At 49.2% G+C, this 26,631-nt stretch overlaps 1 protein-coding gene across 1 annotated transcript; it reads left to right on the top strand.

Moving 5' to 3' along the window:
• The first annotated feature begins 770 nt into the window (after positions 1-770).
• Positions 771-26,497, top strand: LOC133342089 (cystathionine beta-synthase-like protein). The gene is made up of 16 exons (XM_061551022.1): positions 771-1,135; positions 7,233-7,484; positions 11,115-11,221; positions 11,535-11,669; positions 12,587-12,666; positions 12,919-13,053; positions 14,240-14,309; positions 15,173-15,264; positions 16,036-16,161; positions 16,491-16,575; positions 17,455-17,560; positions 18,578-18,655; positions 19,903-20,037; positions 21,417-21,525; positions 22,646-22,730; positions 24,151-26,497. The coding sequence occupies exons 2-16, from the start codon at positions 7,237-7,239 to the stop codon at positions 24,264-24,266; spliced, it is 1,707 nt and encodes a 568-aa protein (XP_061407006.1). The 5' UTR covers positions 771-1,135; positions 7,233-7,236; the 3' UTR covers positions 24,267-26,497.
• Positions 26,498-26,631: the final 134 nt, after the last annotated feature.

Here is a 26,631-nt window from a genome sequence, read left to right as displayed (position 1 = left end):
CGTACGGCCGCCTTTGTCTCTCCCCAGTGATGATTTCTTTGGTTGTTGACACACCGCGCCAGGTACTCAGTCGATCAAGCGCAGGTTCGCGATCGGTTCAGATATATTTCATCGCCGATGTTGGCCGTGAGCGAGAGAGTTGGTAGCACACAGTGCGGTAACCACTGCACCACCGCTCCCCCACTAGTTTCCACATACTACACACAAAGCTCGCCCTTATAGCCTTAACAGACTGTCGGGGCAAGTGCTGTTTAGCGAGCACGAGGGGGTGGGTGGCCAGCAATGTTTACACATCGCACTCATTTGAGGCTGAGTCAATCTAGGGGAGGCCCAGAACCGGGTCAAATAATCGCAACTGGTGTTGGCCTTGAGCGGGAATCGAACCTGTATGGCCAGGTTCGTAGCGCAGCGCGCTAACCGTTACACCACCGCTCCCTATACACACACGCACGTACACACACACGCACACACACAATCCCCATGCATCCACGAACTCTCCCGCGCTCACTCCAAACACAAAACAACAAAAATCGACCTTCCTCCTTTGGTTGGTTCCAACCAACAATCGACCTACGTCTCCCTGCCCCCCCCACATTCTATTTGCCATACTCTCGATAAACACGTGTTCGGCGGTAAGGGTGTGTGTCTGCGTGCCTGCTGCTGCTGTTGTTGCGAGATGGGCCACATCCCCATCGCAGGGCCAATCAGAGGACGCGTTCCGTGACAAGTCAGTCGCGTGGGGACGTGGGGAGGAGTGTGAGCGCGCTTATTTAGCCGCCTGGCCTGGCCATGCTCAGCCTTCTTTTGCTCTCAGCTGCTGCTCATCCTGTTTGACTGCTTGCTCTCATTCTCTCGCTTTCTCTCTCTCTCGCTCGCTCGTTCGTCCGTCCCATCCATCCCATCCACAGCAGCGAGTGGCTCGAATCTGCGAGTCACATCATCCACACACTCACACACGTGTGTAGGCGAGAAGCGAAAGGCGTCTTTGCAAACCGGATTCTCGTCCGGCGCGGCAATAATAGGCCACTGTAATTTATTATAATAATTTTTATTCTGCTTCTGTGCGCGCTCACGTTGATGTAATTTTTTTGGTCGTGAGTCATTGCGAACAAGCCGACTGCAACACCTGCGAAGGGTGAGTTTATGATCCTGCGAGCCCGGCCCATTGGCTTCACTGTTGAACGGCGGCACCGCGGGGCATGCCCCTTGTTTTAAAACGCGACCCTCCCTCCCTCCCTCCTCCAGCCACGTGTGATCTTCTTATCTTGCTGTTCTTATTCTTCTTCTTGTTGTAAACGAGAGATGTCTTTTGTGAAGTCTTCGCCGCGTTCGCCGTGTGACCAAAATGCGTGCGGAGTCCCCCCTGCACAGCTGCGTCTGTAATCATGCTGCAGTATTTCGTCAGCTGGAAGAGAGGAATGCTGGTGGTGGTGGGGGCAGGGTGGATTATCACGTGTATTTTTAAAACGATATCTTTAATGTATTTCGAGAATAATTATTGTAATTTATTTCTATCGCCCGGCTCCCCCCCGCATCTAATTTTCCGTAACCGTGTACCTCGTGGCACGTATTGGGTGGTCTCTACTGCTGCTGCTGCGTGATGTTGCGGGAGGGTTTTTGTTGTTGTTTAAAACCGCACAATGACGCGGCAATGCTTAAAGCCACATCGCGTTCTAAATCTAATTTTTTTTTAAAGATCTCATTGTCGTACTATTGGATGGAACGGGGTGGCGCGCGCACTGATTAGCGCGCTGCTCCGTACATCTGACCACCCGAGTTCAATTCCGGCCCACGGCTAACGCTGAGCGGTGCGTGATGTGGATATCGTGATCGGTTCTGAGCCCACACTTCCCACGGAACCCCCCCCCCTCCAGCTTCACAGACCCTCGGTAACCAGCGTGGTGAAGTATGGTTAAACTCCGTATGCCCGACACGGCACCGTGAGACTTTCATCCACAATGTTTTGGTGGCAAGAGCAGTAAATTATTACTTTAATTGTTAGCGGCTTGGCCCTAGCCATTGCTGGTTTAAGCATCTGGGAGTTCTAGGGGGAACCTTTTTGTTGTTTGCTGTAAAGAGCGGTGTTTTTGGCCTACTCTTCCACGCTGGCCATACTCCCTTGAAATAGGAAATAATCCACCTAATTTACGTACGGTACGAAAGAAGTTCGACAAACACACAACTTGCCGAACGTATACATATCAGAATCGGAAGTTTTAGAATCCGAATGTGTATCTCTTACTGGAAGAATTTGATGAGCTATAACGCTCTTTCAAAGACGTCCAGTGTAGGGGGCTGGGGGTCAGAACTTGACAACAATACACAATATAAAAACGCGAAAGGTGTGCAAAGTATGGGAAATCTAAATAAATCGCTAAAAAATATACAAATGAAACGAAACAATATTTTTTTATCTTGCCAGGTAAAGCCCACTGAGCTATTAACTTAATCGACCTGGCCACAATTGATGAGCTCAACAAAGTGGCGGCTTCTAAAAGCAACAAAAATAATCAAATGTTGATTTGAAGCTTTCGTGACTTGCAAGGAAACCATACTCCTTGGTTCTTCGGTCAAATCACGTAGGTAAAAAAATTAAAATAAATCACGACGTTTCGGGCGCTACACCAGCATCCATCGTCAGCTGTATAAATAATCAAATGTTGAGTTGAAGCAGCGGATTATTTAAAAGGCCACTCGGCGGGCAGGCGACATCGGAACATCGACACGCCGGGACTTATTCCAAGTCCCACGATTGTAAAACGACCTCGTCTGGTTCATCTTCACCCGGAGCCCGTGGCCCATGCGACAGCAGCGATGTCTTGTCCTCTGATAGAGGCTTCGTTGAATGAACTGCCAGCGCCTTACGGACGCGTTGGGCCATATTCATTCATTCGGTCGGTCGTCGTCATCCCGATCCATGTGGCAGATAAGCCCTCTAGGTTATAACCGCTGCAACATTATGTAATGTTTCCACTTTACTCGTGTCCTTGTTCCAATGTTCGCTAGGAGTGGCCGCATCTCTCCTGGCACCAAATCTCTCTATACGATGTCGTCATCTTCTAAACATTCTCCGTTCGCGTCTTCACCCTCCGTTCCGGTTCCTTCCATCCCCCCCCGAACAGCACAAATTTTCATTTCCCTGTCGTTCTCCATCCTACATTCGTGTCCAAAACGGTGCCAGTTGCCTTCCTCATCGCAGCCCGCGTCTTCCATCTGGCTCGCTACCACTGTGCGAACTCTGCCGTACGTGATTAATAAGGCTTCTGCCAAGCCCCCCCCCCCACTGCGCCTTTTGACTTCTCTTGGAATGTGGCGAGAGCCGCGTGTCACTGACGCGGCCTCCTCCCACATGGCACGCCGAGGGCTCCTCGGCGTGCCACCGTGTGTGTGTCACACTAACTTTGTGTGTCACTAACTCTGTGTCACTGTGTGTCTCACTAACTGCGTGTGTCACTCGCTGTGTCACACTCGCTGTGTGTGTGTCACTCGCTGTCACTCGCTGTGTCACTCACTGTGTCACACTCTGTGTCACACTCTGTGTGTGTCTCACTCTATGTGTGTCTCACTCTAACTGTGTGTGTCTCACTTACTGCACGCAGAAGAACCCCCCTTCCTCCCTCCTTCCTTCCCCTCCCTCCTTTTTTACGATCAGAGGAAACAATAAGATGCTCGGTGTAGTCGGCACTTTGCTTCGTTCATCATTTAGATGTTTTTAAATGCTTTAATGTATGTGCCCTCCCCCCCTTTTTTAAATGAAAGAATTCACCAAAGATTCTACGCTCTGCTCGCCTCCTTCCTACCCCTTCCATCTCCCTCTACCCCCTCTCTCCACCCCCCCTCTCTCTCTACCTCCTTCTCCTCCCCTCCTTTCTTCCCCCTCCCTCCCTGCTCGTCATCATGGCCCGGGTGCCTGTGCTGTGTGCACCTCGGGGCAGGCCGGTGACGTCACTCGGCCTATCGTGTTTTAAGTGACCTCGGAATTATTCCGTGACCCCCCCCCCCTGCCACCCCCCCAGGCTTTGCCCGCCGAGTGATGCTTGAGGGTAATTCGAAGTAAGCACGTGGGCTTAACCGCAGTGTCGTAATACATTTGAGCAAAATCAAATAGCTGTGCCATTGATTTACCCAGGAGAGCGTCACGACTGACTTTAAAGACCCCCTTCTCCCACGCCGGAGAGTGCTAACCACGTTTGATGCTCAATATCCCACTGAGGACCTTGCTGTACGAGTTCTCTGCATTGTTGAAGTTTTGTCTGTTGTTGCTGTGATCATACAGCAGCAGTAGCAGCACCACGCATCTCCCGTGTAAAATAGCCAGCAAAACCGGCCGTGTAAGAAATCAACGCAAGCTCACTGAAACAACATTGATTGGGATGTCTGGCCAATCCCTAAAAAAATGATAGTTTAGCTTCGTGTGCGAGGGAGACCGCAGAGAACCTATCGCGTGTGTACGAGGGGACGGCACTCAAAGCTCCACACAGATGGATTCGAGAATACGTTGCTGTGCTTCCGTTTCCTGGCTACCTTGCAGGATGGTGCACGGCCTACACTCAGGGCCGGATTAAGCTAGTGCGGGGCCTGTAGCATATGTTAGAAAAGGGACCTAAATATAAAAACAATTAAATATTTAAACATACTTTTAACTTGCATAGTAAAGTAATTGTATTTTTTTCATTTGCTATATGCAGCCAGATAATGCGACAAATCGCTAACCTTAAACACACAGTCGTTCGTAAAATTTGAAGGCGGTATAGTACTAGAGTAATAGAGCAAGTGCAGAATCACTGAACCGGAATTTGTAACTTTAAAGCATTTAGCGCGGGGCCCTTGAAAGTGCGGGCCTGTAGCATATGGTACTTTTGCTCCTAGGATAATCTGGCACTGCCTGCCCACTTATCTTTAGCATGAACAGTTAACTTTATATAAAACTAGTTTTTGAAATTTACCCTACTACTCGACTCGTTTGCCCGACCTCCCTCCAACAACATAGAACTGTGAACCCTTCCAACAACGCACGACCCAAGCGCCCCGCTAACGCGCGTTACTTTGCTCGCAGGCCAGCTTATTTGGAACCAGCACGCCAATAATGTGTTTGTGTGTTTTTATTTAAAACGATGTTTTGTTCTCCACCTTCCGAGACCGATGGTAAGTTCGAGAACGACGAGTCCGCGATAATCCGCACGGTTTGACGCGCGGTCGGTGACCTGCAGTGACCTGCGGCAAGCGGCAAAAGATCACAACTCAAACAACAACAGCAGCAGCAGGGCAAACATTTTATGTTCCGTAGCCAAACTTGACTTTGGCAAAGTGGAACGCGGGGCGCGGGCGCGAGATGGCCCAACTTGCTGCAAGTGGAGTGAAAACATATAAATACATAGCACACGAACGGCGCGAAAAATATATATATACGGCGGGCAACGCTTCGCAAACACGAGGTTGTTTAAGGACGCGTTTCGTTAGCGCTATAGAAGCGGGATGAGTGGCTGTGGGAGAAAATGTGTTTTTTATTTAACATTTTTTTGAGGAGCTCCTGAATACAAAGTGGATTTCAAAAAGGGAGACCAAAACGGAACGGAGAGAGTTCGCCGTGATACGCCCTCAACGTTAACCAAGTTGTTCTTATGTCGCCAGTTCAGGTACCCGCTGAGCTGTGTGCAGCTCTCTTTCGGAATCGATCTGGCCACAACTTATCTGGCGCAACAAAGTGGCTTAGCACGTGGACGCTTTATAGCGGTCCGAATACAAAATCGGTCGCAAGTTGTGTTACGGCACTTTTTGCAATTTCTACTATTTGTTTAGTAGCGACTTTACTACTTTTTTAATCCTTGCTCTTCTTATATCGGTTGTTTGTTTTAAATATCGTTGTTGTGACTCGCTGACTCACCCGTCCTTCCCTCTTCCCCCAACACCCCCTACGGGGACACCATTGAAAAAGAGCTTCATAGCTCATCGGATTCCAACCTCCGGTCTCTAAAAATAAAGATTCCGATTCTGCTGGTGGTGGTGGTGGGGGACGGTCTCAGCGTAGGCACGGCCATACCTACCGGCCCGGCTACTTGCCAAAACTCTGCGTGTCCCGTTTTTTTTTATCAACAGATTCTTATTCTCGGTGGTGCGTAATGCCCCACCCCGATGCCTGTCTGGGCACCCAACAGGGGCAGTGGCTGTTCCCTGTGCTCGCATTTTCTTTTTCGTAAAAGCAGCCCCATGGATTGGGAGGTTTTGGTGACACACGGGGGGAGAGGGAGGTGAAGGAATCTTGAGTGTTTTGCAATCGCCGCCGCGTCCCTCCCGCTCTGGGAGGGGGTGAGTTGGGGGGGGGGCTCTCTCTCTGACGCAGGTCGGACCCCCCCCCCCCCCCTGCTTCGTCTGCTCCCCAGGGGGAGGTGGGGAGGTGGGGTGGTGGGGCAGGAAACGTGGCACGCGTGCGAGGAGAGAACATTCCGGCTGCTGTGAATTACTCGCGGACCGGTGACGTTTCCTTTCTCCCCCCACCCCCCCCCGGCACTGGACCTCGTCACCAAATCATAGCGGGCGAATTGTGTTTTTAAGGAGGTCGAAGCGAGCTCCTAACAAGGCCTGCACTGCGGCGATTGAAAAACACTCAAGGAATTCCTTGGTTCTCGGGCCTCTACCGACCCTTTAGCCGCCGCGAGTGATAATGCCTCCGCTGTTCCCCGCACCCAAACCCCTCCTCGCCGACTGGCGCGGTGAAGTACGGTCAAACGACACTCCGTGACCGGTCGGTGTCGTCCGAGCCCTTTGTCCAGCAGTGGATTGGCCGAGGGACTTTACATCGCTCTCGTTTGTTTTGTGAGATGCTGTTGTTTTGCATTTTGATGCAAATGTGGGTGGGAGCGGGGGGGGGGTTTCGTTTGGGTCGCCAAAGAAATTTTAAAGTTGGCCGCTAGTTTCTTCAAACACACGCTTGTATTTAAGAAAAAGTTTCCAGGGGGGGGAGTGGGGGGGGCGGGGTGGAAATTGGTGTCGGCAATGTGCTTCTACAGCCAGAGTTGTGGGAAATGTTCATCCGGCGGTAGATTGACGATGTCAAATGACGTATGTACGAATGTTGAACTGCTTTCGCGCACCCTCGCGTAGCCGAGCGTGCAAATCGGAGGTGTGCGGGGGGGTGTTGGTCCCAGGCGGGTCGGTGACTGCACGACGGAGTCGATGGTGCGCTGATTCCGTCATCCGTGTTACCATCTACCCCCCCCCCCCCCCACGCGCAGGAGGATGACGCCGACCCCAGTGAAGGAGCAGCAGAAGCCCAAGGAGGCCAACGGCTGCCCCTACTCCCCCGCGGGGCAGCTCGCCGCGGGCATCGCGAAGCTCACGACGGCGCCACAGACGACGACGACGCCGCCTCAGAACGGCGAGGCGGAGGTGGCGGGGGAGCGCGCTTGGATCTCGCCGGCGCTGCCCAGTCGCTGCACCTGGTACCTGGGCACCAAGGACACGTCGCCTCACTTGCACGCCGCTCCGTGAGTTTCCCCTTCCGTGCCCGCTCCCGACATCCCCGTTTTTACGAGGGAGGTCCGAAGCAATGATGATAATAATTTTCATTTTCTTGGTTCTTTCGGTAAAGTCACGTAGAAGGGAAGTAATAAAATAATAAAAATAAAACACGATAAAATAATTCTCACGACGTTTCGGCCACAACGCAAGCAGCCGTCCTCAAGTGAGCAGCCGTCCTCAGGTGAGGACGGCTGCGTTGTGGCCGAAACGTCGTGAGAATTATTTTATTTTTATTATTTTATTATTTCCCTTCTACGTGACTTTACCGAAAGAACCAAGAAGATGAATCCCTGCAGTCACGAAAGCTTTAAATCGAAATTTTCATTTTATAAAGCGTCCTCAAACGATCCTTCCTCGAAGTCCGATTTCTATTTTATAAATGTTTGTCAAATCCGATAACTCGTCATTGTTCACGAATGTCGCCGTTTGCCGCCGGGCGGTGGTGCCGTCACCACGGCGCTTGTGCCAGGCTAGGTGCATCTTGAGGCCGTCGTGTGAAGTGTCACTCGCAGGTCGTCATGGCACAGACCCAGGTGCCATGGGTTGACCGGCTGAGTTGACTGGCAGATGGCACTACCTCTGCTTGATGCAATACATACACCCACACACAGACTATACACGCACCATGGCGTACTTTCTCTAGACGGTGGATTGACAACTTTCAAACTTTTTTAATTCAAGGGTTTAAAATGTTTTAACCATTTCCTGTAACAACTGAAAAGGCCGGTCCTGGAGAGACAGCCTTGCTCACGCAATTGTCGCATCTCAAATGGACTGTGGTCCTGTCATGCCTGACTTTCTGATTTGTGTTTGTTAAACATTATGTAACAACTTTCCGCCATAATGCTGCTGACGAAACATAAAACTTATCTTTTGACACGAGTCCACGTTGCCGCTTTGATTCGCGTCGCCGAAAACAAATAAACGGGAATTTATGGGGAGGGGGGGGAAGTAACGATTTGGATAGGGGCCGCAGCAGTGGCGAGATGTTGATTCCCTCGTCTGATATGCAGGAGGTCGTGGGTTAAATCCCGACCCTGTGACGGCTGCATTTTTAAATCCTTTATATTAAGTTCGCATGCTTGCTTGCTTGCTTGCGTGCTTGCGTGCTTGCTTGCTTGCTTGCTTACGACCGTGCAAATCTTTCGGTCGTTTTTTAACCCACTTCCCGTGATCCAATCGAGCTGACATTTTCCACACAGACTCGATGTGCCAGACAATTATTGTTCGTGAAAAAAAATTCCAAAAATTTTACACTTTTTAGGCAAAAATTTTTTATTTTGCATATATTCAAATATAACTCATTCATCGCTTTGGCTGAACGTCACAGTATAAGAGCCCAGAGCGTAACCCCTCCACAGGCCGTGGCGGAGTAGCGCAGTTGGTAGCGCCCTCGCTTCCCATGCCAAAGGTCGCGGGATCGATCCCCGCGTCCTCCACAGGCGAATATATTTTTAAATCCTTTATATTAAGTTCGCTGCCACGCATATAAAGGATTTATAGTGAAAAACTTTGTTTTTACGGGTTATACTTATTAGAGTCTGGGTGCTAATCCCCGTGGTCGTGTGGATTTTTTGTCGTATGTATGTTGACCTTTCACACCGTGCTTATTGGAGATATGGGGGAAAAACAACTAACTGAACACTTAAAGCATTTATAAAGAAATGAGTTTTCAATCGAAACAAATTCGTTTTTTTTATTTAGATAAAATAAAATCCGTCGGTTGACGGGTCTCCGTAGCTTGCTGTCCAATTTTTTTTTTCTGCGACCTAAGGCCAAGAGTGGCTTTGAGTGTTGCTATTGATTCATTTCCTGATCAGAGGCCGATTCGTCACGCCGTTTTCCACACCAGCCCTCTTGTTCCCACCACGTGTTTTTATCTCGCGCCCGGCATAGCCGCTTCTTGAGCCAGCGTGCTGAGAGCCGTCGATAGCAGAAACGTTTTCTCTCCTTTTTTGATTGCGATTCCATCCTTTTTTAGTTTTGGCCGTCGGTCATCGTCCCTTAGAGCAACATGTCCTGGCACTGCGCAACGTGATTGTTCGTCAACAATGTAACTCCGCATGCTTTTAGTTTTTTTTCGGTAAAGTCACGTAGGTAAAAATTTAAATAAATAATAAAATAATAGAAGTAATAATAGAAATAAAATAATAGATCACGACGTTTCGGAGGCAACACAAGCTTCCGTCTTCAAGTACTTGATACAGAAATTGTGCTGTGACGGTTACACTTGAAGACAGAAGCTTGTGTTGCCTCCGAAACGTCGTGATCTATTATTTTATTTCTATTATTACTTCTATTATTTTATTTTTTTATTTTATTTTTACCTACGTGACTTTACCGAAAAAACCTAAGAGTATGAATCCTTGCAGTCACGAAAGCTGCAAATCTAGAAGTAACTCCGCATGTTTTTCTTATCCCTGCCCATCCCTTTTATATATGGGTGTAATTTCCAGCGTGCATGCTATCTGTGCTTCTTTGCGCAATTCTCAGCATTTGTCACCGTCCAATACTGACATCTAACTTTTTTTGTGCTCGTCACATTACTTGCTTGCCACCTCCGACATCTCCCGTATGTGAAACCTTCATTTTGACATGCGGTGGACACCTCCCAGCGGAATTGTGCCTTCCAACATGCGGCCACCCTAAATGTGGCCAAGAGGCACTCTGAAGAGACCTCCGCAGTAGTTCTGCAGTGCCAACTTCCAAGGCTTGGTTCGTGAACTGCGTGGTGTGCCGCTCGTGGCGATTTTAATATATATTTTTTAGCTTATCAGCCCTCCACAAGGTCGGCTATTGATGATGGGTGGTGAATTGTACAAACGGGACCTCGTGTGTACCCTGCTCAAGGTCGAGCTGGCTCTGCGCCGCCGTCGGCGTTGAAGTGATGCCAGCTGTGCAGCGTGAAGGGGTCCAGGGTTTGGCGGTGACGATGCCGTACAGTTGTTTTGCGTACGCCTTGAAGGCTGCAATCGCTCGGATCGGTGTAACCAAACTCTGTTGGAACGTGACTTTTTGTTAATCCTTTAAATAAGTTAATTTTCACACTCCCGCGTGCGTGTGCACATGTCATGGGCCTCCCCTAGGTCAACTCGGCCTAAAGTTAGTACTTTGTGCAGTGTGTAGTGTAAAACATCGCCACTAGGGAGGCAAAGTCGGCCAGGCGTGGTGGTGCTGGTCACCCCACACACCCCCTGATGTGTACCGTGCAAGCCTTCGTAGAGGTGCTCGCTAACAGCACTTGCCCCAAAAGTCTGTTAAGGCTATGCGGGGTTGAGGGAGGGGGGGTGGGCCTTTGTCTTTGTGCGCGCGCGTGTGTGCCCGTGTCTGTACCAACTTTGATTCCCGGCCACGGATAAAGTCGGTGCCCGGCCATATCAGAACCGGTCCGGGATATCCCTCTTCAAAGGTGACCTCGGCTTTAAACGAGTGCACGGTGTGGCGCGGAATCAACATCGACCCTGGGGAGACGCAACTGGTCGTGCCTACAGTGATGGTACTGCCCCCTCACTCCGTGTGTCGTCACGGCCTCGGTAAGCGCCACCGGCACGTGCCCTGACATGTCGATATGTCCCCCTGCCCGTTGCGCCCCACAGAAAAGAACGTCCCAAAGTCTTGCCGAACATTCTGTCAAACATCGGGAACTCGCCCATGGTTCGCATCAACAACATCGGCAAGACCTATGGACTCAAGTGTGAAATTTGTGAGTTGAAGCTGCCCCCGTCAAGCCCCCCGGTCATTTTCAGAGTAAAGTTTTTGTTGTTGTTGTGGGTTAGATCGTGTAAAGCAATACACGTGTTGTTAAACCCGCCGCCACCACCCGACACGGCCAAATTAGTAAATTTTCGTCACATAAACAAAACGTGCCAACTGCTAAACAAGATGTTCCGCCTCCAAACGATAATCCAGCGAAAAACGTTTAAAAAAAAAAAAAGTTTATGATCGGTGCATTACCGTTGTTTATTATTAATATCCTGACGATTTGCCCCCCCCCCCCCCCCCCCCCCCCGTCACAGTGGCCAAATGCGAGTTCTTCAACTCGGGCGGCAGCGTGAAGGACCGCATCGCCCTGCGCATGGTGGAGGACGCGGAGCGCGATGGCCTCCTCCAGCCCGGGGACACCATCATCGAGCCCACGTCCGGCAACACCGGTATGCCGCCCCACCTCCCTTCGTCGTGCACGCACAAAGACAAAGATCCCCCGTATAGCCTTAACAGACTGTAAGGGCAAGTGCTGTTAGCGAGCACCTATGAAGGCCGGCACGGCACACGAGGGTGTGGGTGGCCAACACCACGCCCGGCCGCCTTTGTCTCCCTGGCGGTGATGTTTACACATTGCACCAGGTACTCATTTGAGGCTGAGTTGACTTAGGGGAGGCCCTGGACCGGTTCAGATAATCGTCACCGGTGTTAGCCGTGAGCGAGAATCGAACTCGGGTCGCCAGGTTCGTAGTGCAGCACGCTAACCGCAACACTACCGCACGCTCTGTGTGTGTGTGTGTGTACGGGCCGCGGCGCGAGTGTGCAGGTCAGTGCAAGATGTAGCCCCGTACACGCAAAGACTCGGACTGTTGTGGCAAGTGTTGTTCGCGAGCAGCGTCTAATGAAGGCCGGCAATGGTGCGCACGCACGATGGGGAGGGCGGGGTGTGTGACCGGCGCCGCTCCCCGGTCACCTTTCGTCTCCCCGGTGGCGATGTTGACTACGCACCGCTGAGTGGGAGCTAAGAGGGAGGCCCAGGACCGGCTCTGATAATCCTTGCTGGTTTTTGGCCACAAGCGGGAGGTCGCGTAACAGACCCTCCACGGGATGACCGACATAACTGGCGGTTGCACCGCCCGGGCTCCCCACTCCCACCAAAACTCTCGCTGCGTTTTTAGCCTCTCGTCTGCGTTCCGTGGCGTCCTTCACGAGCACCCGCCACCTCCTCCTCCTCCAGAGAGGCCGAACTTGACACCCAGTGGCTGGCACAGATTCTCGCGCATGCGCAGGCACCAGCCACACCGATGCCGAGGGTGTTGTGGGGGCCCAGCCAGTTTTAATCGATCTTGTGAACCGCTGCCGGCAGGGATCGGGCTGGCCCTGGCCGCTGCCGTCAAGGGCTACCGCTGCATCATCGTCATGCCGGAGAAGATGAGCGCCGAGAAGGTGGGTGCAACGCCACGAGGTGGGGGGTCCCGTGTGTCGTGAGCCCGATGGTCGCGCAAGTTGTAGCGCGTCGCGTTTTAGTTTTATAATTTTATTTTCATTATTTAATTATTTCCCTTCTACGTGACTTTACCGAAAGAACCAAGAAGATGAATCCCTGCAGTCCCGACAGCTTTAAATCGAAAAAAAAAAGTTCATAGTTTAAGTTTGGTAAAGGCTACACCAGGGGGGACCCTTTGTCGTTGTGTGTAGGTGGACGTGCTGCGTGCACTGGGAGCGGAGATCGTCCGCACGCCAACGAGCGCGAGCTTCGACTCCCCCGAGTCTCACGTGGGCGTCGCCTGGAGACTCAAACACGAGATCCCCAACGCCCACATCCTGGACCAGGTGAGACGCTCGCCACCTCCTCACCACCTCCTCGCCACCTCCTCACCACCTCCTCGCCACCCTCACCACCTCCCTCCACGCCTCGATGCGACGAGTGGTCCATGGCATCGTTGCACGGCCACGCTTCTTGGCTGTAACTTCATGGTCTTTACTCTTTGGTTGTTTCGGTGAAGTCACGTAGGTTAAAAGAAAACAAATGAAATTGCGACGTTTCGGAGGCAACACAAGCTTCCGTCTTTAGGTGGAACCGTCGCAGCAAAATTACTGTATCGAGTGATGCAGTAATTTTGCTGAAGACGGAAGCTTGTGTTGCCTCCGAAACGTCGTGATTTAATGTATTTGTTTTCTTTTAACCTACGTGACTTCACCGAAAAAAACAAAGAGTGTGGATCCTTACAGTCACGAAAACTTCAAATCTAGAATTCATGATCTTTGTTGTTGTCGTTCACAAAGCTTTAGGATCTCGTGGCTCCACCGACCAAGGCCGAAGACACGAACCTTACAACACTCTTTGGTTATTTCGGTAAAGTCACGTATAAAGATAAAATAACAAATTAAATACGAGCATACGACGTTTCGATTGCAACACAAGCCTTCATCATCAGGTATAAATGAAATGGAAACACAATTCTAGTATACTTAGAAATGTAATGTAATACAACAGAGAGTCGGATAACATAACAGTCAACACCCTACCTGGTTGATTACGTTCTTCCTGAGAATGCTAAATTTGAGAGAGAGATAAAACACAGAACCAGAGACATATAGACAGACATATAAGTAGAGACAGATATCACAGAGCATTCTCAGGAAGAACGTAATCAACCAGGTATGGTCTTGACTGTTATGTTATCCGACTCTCTGTTGCATTACATTACATTTCTAAGTATACTAGATTTGTGTTTTTATTTCATTTTTACCTGATGATGATTGCTTTTGTTGCAATCGAAACGTCGTATGCTAGTATTTAATTTATTCTTTTCTCTTTATACGTGACTTTACCGAAAGAACCAAAGAGTAATTCCTGCAGTCACGAAAGCTCCAAATTAACCTTACAAAACGAGAACCGTTTTGTTCCGTTCATCTTGCGAGTTCATTCAATAGGCTCCCGCGAACAGCGCTGCTGCGGCTCTAACGGAGCGGACTGTGTTTGGCCCCGTTGCGTGCTGTGCGTGCGTTTTTTCAGTATCGCAACCCCGGGAACCCACTCGCGCACTACGACATCACTGCCGAGGAGATCTTGGAGCAGTGCGATGGTGAGTGGCCGCGTGGTTGCCTTGGAGATGCCAGTTCACAGAGCGAGCCAATTACTTCTTCACGCGTGTTGCAGCCTTCGTTTCACCAGTCTAAGTTTTTTTTTTGGAATATCTATCTTTCGGGATGTTGCCGTACCATAGCCTTGGCAAGAGTGGGTATCTCCTTGCCTGAAGAAACACGTTCCTTCGGAGCGGGCAGGTAGGAACTTGGTTGGACAGCGCATTCGTGCGGTCCGTGTCACGCGGCGCAAGCTGCGTGGGGCGGCGCGTCACGTGGTGCTGAGCCCGCCCGAAATACAAATCGAGGGCGTGGCTATGCACGACAGACAGACAGACAAATAATCCCTGGTGGGCAGTGTGGAACCTGTTATTCCTACCTGTATAATGTGCTTTTTTCCACTCCTGCCATACAGTCTCAATGTAGCATAGGGAGCTATATGCGATGGTGGAGAGATGTGAACTACCTCGCCTGGTATACAGGAGGTCGTGGGTTCAATCCTGACGCCTGCTGTATATTTGGAGTTTGCATGTTCTCCCCGTGGTCGCGTGGATTTATCTCCGGATCTCCGGTTTTTCCCTCCACATTTCAGAAACGCGCTTTAGACTATTTTGGCTGCTGTTATAAATTTCCACGCGATAAGCCGATTTGTTGAGCGATCATTTGTGATAGCCAGGTCACTTCTGAAAAAGAGCTACATAGCTTGGTGGGGACCCCTTACCTGGTAAAATAAAAAAAATAGTTTAATAGTTTTACTGTCGCTGGATTGTGTGTGACGCATTGCTGTGGCCTGGCGGGCACAGACCGCGATGATGGTTGACGGTAATGATTTTGATTTAATGATGAGGTGTTCATGTCGACCCAGGCCGTGTGGATATGCTGATTGCTGGCGCTGGGACTGGCGGCACCATTTCTGGCCTTGCGCGGAAGTTAAAGGAGAAGTGCCCAAACTGCAAGGTGACGATGAGGATGATGATGATGAAATAAGTTCGATGAATGATTAGGAAAATCAACATGTGTACTGCAAGCCTCTGCTTAACGTGGGGGTTTCATTCCAGAAGATGGCTGTGTAAAGCGAATTTGCGTTTTAAGATGGAGTAATTTTTCCGTCAAGAATAACGGTGAACGTCGACGTGCCGTTCCAGCCTATTATTTTTCCATTGTGTTCATTTGACAGTACATTGTTTTTTTTAACGTGCTGTGTTTTTACACGGCGTTTCTACAAATATTCTACGTGTGACGGACATTCATTTAAATATTAAGTCAGAACGCGAGAGAGATGTGGCGAGTGAAAAAATTAACCCGTAAAAACAAAGTTTTTCACTATAAATCCTTTATATGCGTGGCGGCTAGAGTCCTCTCGTCCTCTGGTTTGAGATGGCTGCCACCTATGGGTCCGATGAATGCCTGCCACCATTAAGCAATTGGTAATTAAATATAATTTATTTTTTCATAAAAAGTGTAAAATTTTGGAAAAAATATTTTTTACGAAAATACATTGTCACGCACAACGAGTCTGTGTGCAAAATGTCAGCTCGATTGGATCACGGGAAGTGGGTTAAAAAACGACCGAAAGATTTGCACGGTCGCAAGCCAGCAAGTGAACTTATATAAAGGATTTAAAAAGATGAGCGAGGTCAACACGTGACGCAGTGGTCGCAGGCGCGGGGGTGATGGTTTGGAGAATCCGGTGCTGATGAATGGGTGGGTGGGGAATCCCTGCCACAGATCGTGGGCGTGGACCCAGAGGGGTCGATCCTGGCCCTGCCCGACGAGCTGAACAGGACGGAGAAGACAGCGTACGAGGTGGAGGGCATCGGATACGACTTCGTTCCCACGGTCCTCGACAGAACGGTAATGCCGCCCCGCCCGCAAGTCGCCGAGCTTGCACTCCCGCCGTCGTCATCGTCATCACCGTTGCTGCCCTCGCCACTAATTATTGCTACTACCACCGCTGTAATCGTTGCCACCGCCGCCACGACTAGCAGCAACCGCCGATCGCCATCGCCACCCACGCCATCGTCGTGATTCAAATGTCCTCGCCACCAATTACCACCGCCAACACGAGCAGCCACCACCAAGCACCGCAGTAGTCGTCACCAGCCACACTCGTGACATTGTCCCTGACCACCCCCCCCCTCCTCGTAACGCTGCTCTCCCCGTCGCCGCTGCATGCGGGGCAGGTGGTGGACGTGTGGTACAAGAGCACGGACGAGACCTCCTTCCTCATGGCGAGACGCCTCATCCGTGAGGAGGGCCTGCTATGCGGTGAGACGACCAACCGCCATCATCATCATCATCACCACCAACACCTCCATCATCACTGACATCGCCTACTGCCTTGATGGCGTTGTCGCCACCGTAACCACCGGTTTGATGGCATCACTGACGCCATCATCACGACCGCCATCATCACGAACGCCATCGCAGGCATCGCTTGACGACAATGCACCACAATCAGTGACACGGCCACGAAAATGATGACTTGTGATGATCATGATGACTACAGATATACGAATGATCACGGTGATACTGATGATGATGACAATACCAATGGTATTGCTGATGACAATGACAACGATGTTATATAATTATGAGAACTACTTGGCCTGTGGCCGTATCTGTGGCACAAGAACGATGCTGCCTGCTGTGAGTATTTAATTCTTCTTTGCCTTTGAAATGACCTTGCCTTTGACATGGCTTTCACATGACCTTGAATCAGGAAGAGAAGTTTAACCTCTGTAGGCCCCGCCGCCATCTGTATGTCCCACCCCCTTTTAGTGGTGGGCGGAGACTGTGCGGGTGGAGAGGCTTCGGTAACGACCAGAATCCCTCTTAGAATGGCGATAAGGTGATTCTGATGATGGTAGCGATGGTGGCGCAGGTGACGGTGATACTTTATCATCATTACTACTTCTAGTCGTCCGGAGCAAGACGACGATGACCATGATTTATGACGATTACTACGGTGGCGGCGATTTACGACGACGACGACAGCCGTGATGACAACGACGACGGTCGTGATCACGACGACGACGGCCATGATGATGACGATGACGGCCATGATGATGACGACGACGGCCATGATGATGACGACGACGGCCATGATGATGACGACGACGACTTGTTGTGGGGTGATGGCGGCAGGCGGGAGTTCGGGGTCGGCGATGGCGGCGGCGGTGGAAGCTGCGAAGTCGCTGCGCGAAGGTCAACGCTGCGTCGTCCTCCTGCCAGACTCGATCCGCAACTACATGTGAGTCCACGCGGGGACGTGCAGGGGAACCCCGTACAACCCCCCCCCCCCCCGACTCCCTGTGTGCCCATACAGACTGTTATGGCAATTGCTAAGACGTGAAATGCAATGTGCTTCACGAAACCATTTCATTTGAGAGAGTCTCTTTTTTATGTGAGATCACGAACCGTGACACTACCATAGTAATGGGTTTTTACCCTTTTTTCTGGCACCAAAACTGACACCTTTATACGAGGGATCATGTTTGCAATAACCACAACACAAGCAGTCAAAATGCAAACAAAAAGAGACAACTCTGATAATGATATGCACTGTCCTTGAAGTTGACTGGTCCACACCCGAGAGACGGCTTTTGGCGTCATCTGGTCCAACGCCAGTGGAGACTAGGCTCTAAGAAAAGCCATCTTGGGTGTGGACCAATCAGTTTCAAGGACAGTGCAAATCATTATCAGAGTTGTCTCTTTTTGTTGGCATTTTGACTGCTTGTGTTGTGGTTATTGCAAACATGATCCCTTGTATAAAGGTATCAGTTTTGTTGCCAGAAAAAAGGGTAAAAACCTATAACTATATCTTGCTAATGGCAAAGGAGGTCTCGTAACGTGACACTACCGCTTCCCAAAACCGTTCCCTACGAGCAACCTACGCACGAATTAAATAGTATATGTTCAAAGATGCCATGGCTGGAAAGCGATTTTATTTTTTAACCTTCAAACTTTTTGCAATCTTCTAGGTCGCGCGTAACTCGGGCACGCACGCTGCCAACGTTCAACGTGGCTTTTGAGTCTTTTTCTTTTTAAATCCTTTATATTAAGTTCTCTTGCTTGCTTAGGACCGTGCAAATCTTTCGGTCGTTTTTTAACCCACTTCCCGTGATCCAATCGAGCTGACATTTTGCACACAGACTCGTTGTGCGTGACAATGCATTTTCGTGAAAAAAGAATTTCCAAAATTTTACACCGTTTAGGGTTAATTTTTTCTGAGCGCACTTCAAGCTCCGTGTGTCCATTTGCGTCACAGGTCCAAGTTTCTCAGCGACCATTGGATGGCGCAGAAGGGATTCCTCCCTGAAGAAGACTACCTGGTGAACAAGCCTTGGTGAGAGAACTTGCACCCACCCTCCGCTCTCCTAACGCCTCCTAAGATTCATACTCTTAGGTTTTTCGGTAAAGCCGCGTAGGTAAAAAATAATACAAATAATAGAAATAATAATAGAAATAAAATAAAAAAAATCACGGCGTTTCGGAGGCAACACAAGTCTCCGTCATCAGGTGGGACCATCACAGCTAGGATTTACTGTCTCAAGTGAGGCAAAATTCCAAGCGTCAAGCTCTTAAATACAAGTTTAAGGGGGGAGGGAAGGGGGAGGGGCTTATCTGAATGTGGCAGCCAATGAGTGGAACGTGTTGGGGGGTGGGCGGGGCTAAAAGAGAACAGTTGGTGCAACTTGTTGATGTTTTACCCGATGTTGGTTGACAATCCAAATACAAAAAAGGAGAGGAGAGTGCTGTTAAGATTAAGATTGTTCGAGAAGTTGTTGAGCCAGCTGGCTAGGATTGGGCAAAAAAAAACTCGCCCACCCAGTCTCTGTGTAATCTCTACAAGTCTCTATTGTATTTATGTAATGTCAAACTTCTTCCGTCACCGTAACGTAGCCACACCGTGATAATCGGGGATTGCGGGGTGGGGGAGACAAGAAGAGACTGAATTTCGATTTAAAGCTTTCGTGACTGCAGGGATTCATCTTCTTGGTTCTTTCGGTAAAGTCACGTAGAATGGAAATAATAAAATAATAAAATAAAACATAATAAAATATATTATTTTATTATGTTTTATTTTTATTATTTTATTATGTTTTATTTTTATTATTTTATTATTTCCATTCTACGTGACTTTACCGAAAGAACCAAGAAGATGAATAAAAATAAAACATAATAAAATAATATCTTTTATTATGTTTTATTTTATTATTTATTATTTACATTCTACGTGACTTTACTGAAAGAACCAAGAAGAAGAAGAGACTGATCACAAAAAGCAGTTCTAACGAAATTACTTTTCAATCGAGATTGTTAAAAAGGCCGTATAGCTCCAGTGGCTTCCTAATATCACGTGGATTAAAAAAAAATACTTTTAGAGACAAATTTGGGGAAGAGGTGGGTGTTGTGGTGTTATTTCCCGATTTGTTGAAATGACATTCGTAGCTAATTGGGTCCTACGGATGGGGGGGGACCCCTCCTCGTTTTAGTTTTATCGAGTCCTTTTTGTTTCGTTACCACGCGCAAATTGTGATTGTCTTATCTCTGGGGCTCGTGCCCCCCCCCCCCCCTCCCGCCCACACGCAGGTGGTGGGACATGAAGGTTCAAGATTTGTGTCTCTCCGCGCCGCTCACCGTCCTGCCGACGGTCAGCTGCCAGGAGACGATGACGCTCTTGCGCGAGAAGGGATACGACCAGGTGCCCGTGGTGAACAGCGCAGGGTAATAATGATGATACAAATTTCATTTTGTACAGCGTCATTTCGTGCAATTGCATCCCACACACACACACGCTGCGCATCAATTATCCAGTTGGGTACAAAAAAATACACGAAAAAAACCCCCACTACTTGGCAAATAAATAAATTAATTGATGCAAAAATAGCGAGGTGGAAAAAAGGGCACGAAACCAAAAAAAATTATCGCAGAGAAAATCTATTTAAAATAAATAAATCGGTTCGGTCTCCATACCCCAGACCACAGGGTGAGCTCCACTTTCCTCTGGCGTGGGGCCCCAGCTTATCCATAAGCGAGCGGCAAGTGCAGTCGTTTATCATGGGCGAGGATGAAGGTGGGGGGGGGGAAACGTTACAGCCACGTGGTGAGGCCTTCCAACTTGGAAGTCGCCCGCAAGCAATTTTATTCATCAACGCAGCTGCAAGCATCCTAGCTGCAGTACACGGTTACGAGAGGAGAGAGAGGCATATTTAGTGCCCTTGCAACACTGTGATTTGAATGCGATCAGTCGGCAGCGAAACTTGAGCCCCGATTTATTTTTCCCATTTTTGTTTTATATTGTGTGGGAACGCGTGGAGGACTTGGAATTTACATCGCAGCATTCCCAATCTTTAAGTCCCTCTCCTCCCGTCATTACGCCACTCGGCTGAGTTGCCAGCAGATGGCAGCACGGCATCATTTAAATGAAATTTCCCCACTTGCAAGTGAAAGTCACGTGGTTCAGGTTGCTGCTATTAACGCCATGGTCCACCAGGTGGCGGCAGTGGCATGCAGGGTTTTGTGTCGTGACCAAATCGGTGCTTTTGTGCGCTTCTAACGGTTGCGTTTTCACCCTTAAAACCCCATTTTTATCAAATTAAACAATCGACTTCACTCCAACCTACTGCTGGTCCTCTCCTTTAAAACAATCCCCATCCCTTCTCCCTCCCTCACCCATCCTACTGCTACTCCCTAACCCCGCCCCCCCCCCCAGATGCGATCAGGCCTATCCCAACCCCATCCCAACCCCAATCACCTCCCCAACCACTATCACTACCCCAACCTACCCCAACCCCTACTGCTACTCCCTGCCGGCCATGGGTTTGTTTTTGTACCATACTTCACCAACCCTGGTGGTCGGTGTGGGTTAGTGACGTGCGGCCCAGGACCTAAATTCGGATCTCACTCGGCACTGATGATTGCTGGTCTCCCCTGCCACGCCACACCCCCACGCACACAAACACACGTGCCACATGCACCGACAGTACCTGTCTACCAAGCCCAGTAGATGTGGTGTGGCCGTGCCAAGCGGCGTGGTGATGCCACCATGCGGGGGAGCGCTGGTTTAGACGGACGATGTGTGTCCGTGCGTGTCTTTCTTTCAGGCTGGTGCTGGGCATGGTGACTCTTGGTAACATGCTGTCCTGCACGCTCGCTGGCAAGGTCAAACCTTCCGACCCCGTCTCCAAGATTCTCTACAAGCAATTCAAGCAGGTGTGTGTGTGCCCTCCTCCCGCCAGCCCGGCCGAGACGCTCCGTTAACATTTTAACGTCGTACTCGGATTGCAAATGTTGTGGCTTGGCTCTCCAACACACTGGTGTGCTGTACTAGTAACGAATTGGCATGTTCTGTTTACGTGACAAACCTTACTTATTGGCTGTGTCGGGTGGTGGCGGGTTTGACAACACATCTTTACGTGATCCGACCCAAAAAACCTCTAATGGATAACATTTTTACGTGAGTTTCTGGGAGTTTTTGTGGTTTTCTTTTCGTAAGAATACAATTGCATCGTGGTATGTTTGAAGTCGAAATGATGGGTTCAAAATAAGTTGGGTAAATAATGAATTATTAATATTGTCTGTATTGAGATCTTATAATGAAATGTGTACATATTACAAATTATTTGTACAAGATTTAAGATTAAAATAGTTTTTCAATGCACACACCTTTATTTGCACTCAAAAGTAGAAACGTTATTTTGACCCCAGAATTAATTAAATTTGATGTGCTGAATAAAAGTGGGTGGTTTCCTTTTCATATGTTTCAATTAGCTTTTTGCAAGCCATCCACTTTCATTGAGCACGTGCAATTTGATCAGTTCTGTGGTCAAAATAATGTATTTTCTTTCTGAATGCAAATAAAAGTGTACGCATTGAAAAACTCTACCTAATTTATTTGAATGTTAATCTTCTGAAAATTATTTGTTATTATAGATATTCATTATAAAATCTCATCCAGACAACCACAGTTTATTGTTTGGATAATGCTAATACATTTGAAATGGTTAAATAAAAAATGTGAATACAAAAAGAAGAGGCCCAGAATCGGCAGGACCTGGACCGGTTCTTTTAAATTAATTATTTAATCGTCACACGAGACGACAATGAGTCTGCAAAATTTCAGCTCGTTAGACTTGGTCAATCTGACGATAGATATTAGGCGTCAAAGATTTTGAAATAAGATAAACGGACAACAGGGCAAGTGAAATAAAAGTGTGGTAATAATAAAAAGTTAGGAAAATCGTGCACACGCGTGGATCATGTGACACCTCCCAACACGTGAACCCATTGACACGGACTGTGGCCCATGCTTTCCTCCTGCGGCCATTCACAGATCACGCTGAAGGACAACCTGGGCAAGCTGTCGCGCATCCTGGAGACGGATCACTTTGCGCTGGTGGTTCACGACCAGATTCAGTGTAAGACATTTGGTACATGTATACGCTTTTTTAATTCCTTCACACAGGAAGACACAAACAGCCTTCACAGGCTCTGGGGGGGGGCGGGGGGGGGGTGGGGAAGTGCACCTAATGAAGGCTGGCACGGCACACGAGTGCTGGGTCTGTGGCTAGAATGATGCCTTTCCGCCTTTGTCTTCCCAGTGCTGATGTTTTGACGCCGCACCAGATTTTCTATTTTTAAGGCAGAGTCGACCTAGAGGGGGGGGGGTAATGCTCCTGGACTCGATTCAAATATTTGCCACCGTTATTGATCATGAGCAGGAATCCAACTCGGGGGTGCAGTGTGCATTGCTCAGTACACCAACCACTGCACTGAACTCGGGTGAACTCAGGTCTCCGAATTCACAACGCAGCGTTGTGAATTCGGGGACCCGAGTTCAATTCCCGACCCATGGCTAACATCGGTGGCGAGTGATATCCGAATCTGTCCTCGCCCCAACACCACCATCACCCACCCCATCTCCCGTCACCAACCTCCATTGACCAGCATGGTGAAGTATGGTCGGACAACTCGCGTTACTCCTCCAACCATACAATTAGATGGGGGAGATGATGGGTCTCCTCCATGTATTTGTCTCTTCACGTAAAAACTAAGAAATAAAGTGTTCTCTTGCGCAACCCATCGGCAACAACAGCCTCCTGGGAGTGAATCGTTTTACCGGTGTTGATTCAGCCCAAGCAAACTGTGGGACTGGTGCTTGAGATAAAATGTGTTATCGGTAGAGTTGGGCTTGCTTGCATCAATGATGGTGAACTGCCAGATTTTTTAGGAGAGGTCCCCCATCTCGTTTTTAAGATATGGGGGTCCTCGTTAGTGATGCAGTGTTTTGGAGGCCTTCGTACGGCTGTAAAATGGATTCAAGTTATCAAGAATCTTCTGAGCATGTGATGAATTGCTGCATCGTAGCGAATCAGCCAGCGCTGGGATAATCCACTGTGTCGCGATTGTCTCCACTCAAACGCGCTCGCCTCTTGTCCGTACGCATATTGAACTCCTTTTGCACCGAACGTAGCCAACCGTGTTAATCGGAGGTCGTGGGGGAAATGGCAACAAACTAAACACACAAAGCAGTTGTGAAGAATTGAGTTTGTCAATCTAGACGATTGTTAAAGTGCATAGCTCCAGTGGCTTCCCAATAACTAACTTTTTAAACCCGCGGCAGAAATGCCTCTCATTCCACCATGACAGCGGTTCTAGATTTGAAGCTTTCGTGACTGCAAGGATTCATATTCTTAGTTCTTTCGGTAAAGTCACGTAGGTAAAAAAATAAATCAAAATTTTATTTTTATTAATTTTGATTTCATTTTTTACCTACTTGACTTTACCGAAAGAACTAAGAGCATGACAGCGGTGTTGATGCCTGGTCCTCTGTCGCAGATCATGGCCAGGGCCACTCGCAGAAGCAGAACATGGTGTTCGGGATCGTGACGGCCATCGACCTGCTCAACTACGTGACGACGCGCGAGAAGGAGACCCAGGTCATCGGAGTCTGAGCCGCGACAGGGTCCCCAGGCCACGACTCGCTCGGCCGCCCGCCCGCCGTGTGACGTGCGCTGCCTGTGCGTCGCTACCGTCTGTGCGTGTCTGGTGGTATTATTGCCGCTGCGTCCGTGTGTGTCCGTGAGTGTGTCCGTGTGTGTCTCTCTGCGTCCGTGTTCATCTGTGTTGTGTCGTCCGGTAGTGCTGTGTGTGTGTGTGTCTGGAGGTATTATTGCCAGTGTGTTTGTGTGTTCGTCTGGTAGCATTATACTGTCTCTGTGTCTGGTGGCATTATACTGTGTCTGTTGTGTCTGGTGGCAATGTGCTGCGTGTGTCTCCGTCTCAGAAAATGGTTAATTGTGTTCGTGTGTGCACATTTGTGAGATGATGAGAGGAGTAGCAGCATCGTGGTTGGCACACTGCACTCAATTTCTGGTGACCAGAGTTAAATTCCCAGCCGTGGCTGACGACCTCGGTGGAGTGTTTTATCTCAACTGGTCCTGGGCCCCTCCCCAAAGTCAACTCGGCCCCAAATGAGCGCCCGAGTTATGGTGCGCGTGCGTGAACATCGCCAAAGTGGCCAGGCACGGTACTGCTGGCCACACACTACCTGCTTGTGTGCCGTGCCGGCCTTTTAATAGCCGCTCGCCAACGGAAATTTTACCCACGTGGTTTGTAAGGCTCCGCGGGGAGGAGGGGGGGGGGATCTAAGTAACGTGTGCGTGCGTGTAGTTGCGTGTTGCGTTCCTGACGCCTGGTGTTGTTGAAGTTTGTTCACGAATCGTTTTTTCCTAAACGCCGATCGGAGTGTTGTGACGCTTGTCAAGCGGTTCGCGTGCAAGTTGCCAGCGGCGTTGTCACTTTATCAGCGACTCGCTCGGAAATGTTTGGCGAGTGGAAACATCTTCTGGCGATGGCTTTTCGCAGTCCCCCTCCGTGTTGTGGCAGGTATGGTAAAAGCGATGTTTTTTTTTGAGAGAGAGAACGTACGTTTACGAAGTTTAAACTTGCCGCTAGTCTCGGCGTGCCTCCTCGCATCTCCTCTGTAACTTATGGAGCAACGTGTTCACGGAGTTGCTCTCCATCAAACCACATTTTGATTTATTCGATTGCCAAAGCCTTGTTTTCCGTGCTAATCAATGTCTTCTTCAAACCGGTAGACGACGGATGTGTCGGGTCAAATTCCCTGTTAAACAGTACGATGGCATAAAAAAAATGAGACTGTGATTTTTTTATAATTATTAGATTTTAGGTTTCCGACTTTTAAGGTATTGAGTAGCCACTGCAGGTATATGGGTGGGAAGAGTCGGCGCTGACATTAGTGGGTGGTACACAACTGCTGAATTTGGCCAGTGGTGGCGGAGTGATTGTGCGTGCCTCGGCAGACACTTGCAACCAACTCGCCCTCCACGCAAATACACAATCTCACGTCTGCTTGCTTTGGCGAGCAAGCGGTAAAGGCCCTCCGGATTATGTATTCAAATCGGTTCCGTAATACGATTTTCGATTTTTTTATTTTTTGACCAGCTCCGGTCTCAACGCCAGCAGCGCCGGGCAATCCCGCATTGATATTCGTGCCAGGCCGATCTGCCTGGCACACGGTGGGGCTCGTGTGCACGTGTGTGTGGCCGAGCATCGGGCCAGCCTCGGGAGATGGAGATGCATGTGAGCACTGTGCTGACTGCGACGTCCGTCTCTCTCCGTGTGTTCGCGTATCCGAACTTCCTGCGCACCGCGCGCGGCCGACCGTGCCGATCGGACGGACGACAAACCAAACGCAAAGAAAGCAGCAGTTGGAAGGAAATGAGTTTGCAATCTGGATTTTAAAAGTGCGTAGCCTCCGGTGGTAATCTCCCTGAGACATCGGGGGTTGTAGGGCACGCTGCGGGCTGTGCATGTGGAGTCGTGCTACTGGGGATTTTTATGGCATTGATGATGAAATGTTTACTCTTGAAACGACCGTACATTTACCGTAGTGCTTTCTTGCGTTCGAGCTGGACCATCTGTCCATTGTGTGTAAGCAAAGTGTGTGGCCAATAGGTTAGTGCCTCGAATTGTTTCGTCGTTTTTCAATGTGAGATCGGAATAAGTGAAGTTTTTCCAGTAATTCAGTTGAAGGTTTTTTTTTTGTTCAAGCTAATAACTGCACAGAATAAGTCTCTTAATTTAATTGTTATTTTCTTTTAGTCTTCCCGGACATCTGTATTGCAATTTTAAATAAAGGATTTGTTGGTGGTAGCGATGACGTTTTTGTGTCGGTGTCCTCTTCATTTATCACTTATCGGCCACGATCAATCCGCTGCTAGGATGAAGGCCTCGCCAACCTCTGGGTGTCGGCAACGCAGCGGATGTCCAGGACTGATTCCGATTATTCGGCAC

This window comes from Lethenteron reissneri, chromosome 13, assembly GCF_015708825.2.
Source record: "Lethenteron reissneri isolate LAM-NWPU_2019-01 chromosome 13, ASM1570882v1, whole genome shotgun sequence".
Classification (NCBI taxonomy): domain Eukaryota; kingdom Metazoa; phylum Chordata; class Hyperoartia; order Petromyzontiformes; family Petromyzontidae; genus Lethenteron; species Lethenteron reissneri.
This window is presented reverse-complemented; position numbering and strand designations above follow the sequence as displayed.

Bases quoted from the DNA above. Each gene is read 5' to 3' on its own strand.
- LOC133342089 (XM_061551022.1), top strand. From the start codon at position 7,237: ATGACGCCGACCCCAGTGAAGGAGCAGCAGAAGCCCAAGGAGGCCAAC. The intron at 21,526-22,645 runs GTGTGTGTGTGC...GGCCATTCACAG, and splicing joins TCTACAAGCAATTCAAGCAG to ATCACGCTGAAGGACAACCT. The intron at 22,731-24,150 runs GTAAGACATTTG...CCTCTGTCGCAG, and splicing joins GGTTCACGACCAGATTCAGT to ATCATGGCCAGGGCCACTCG.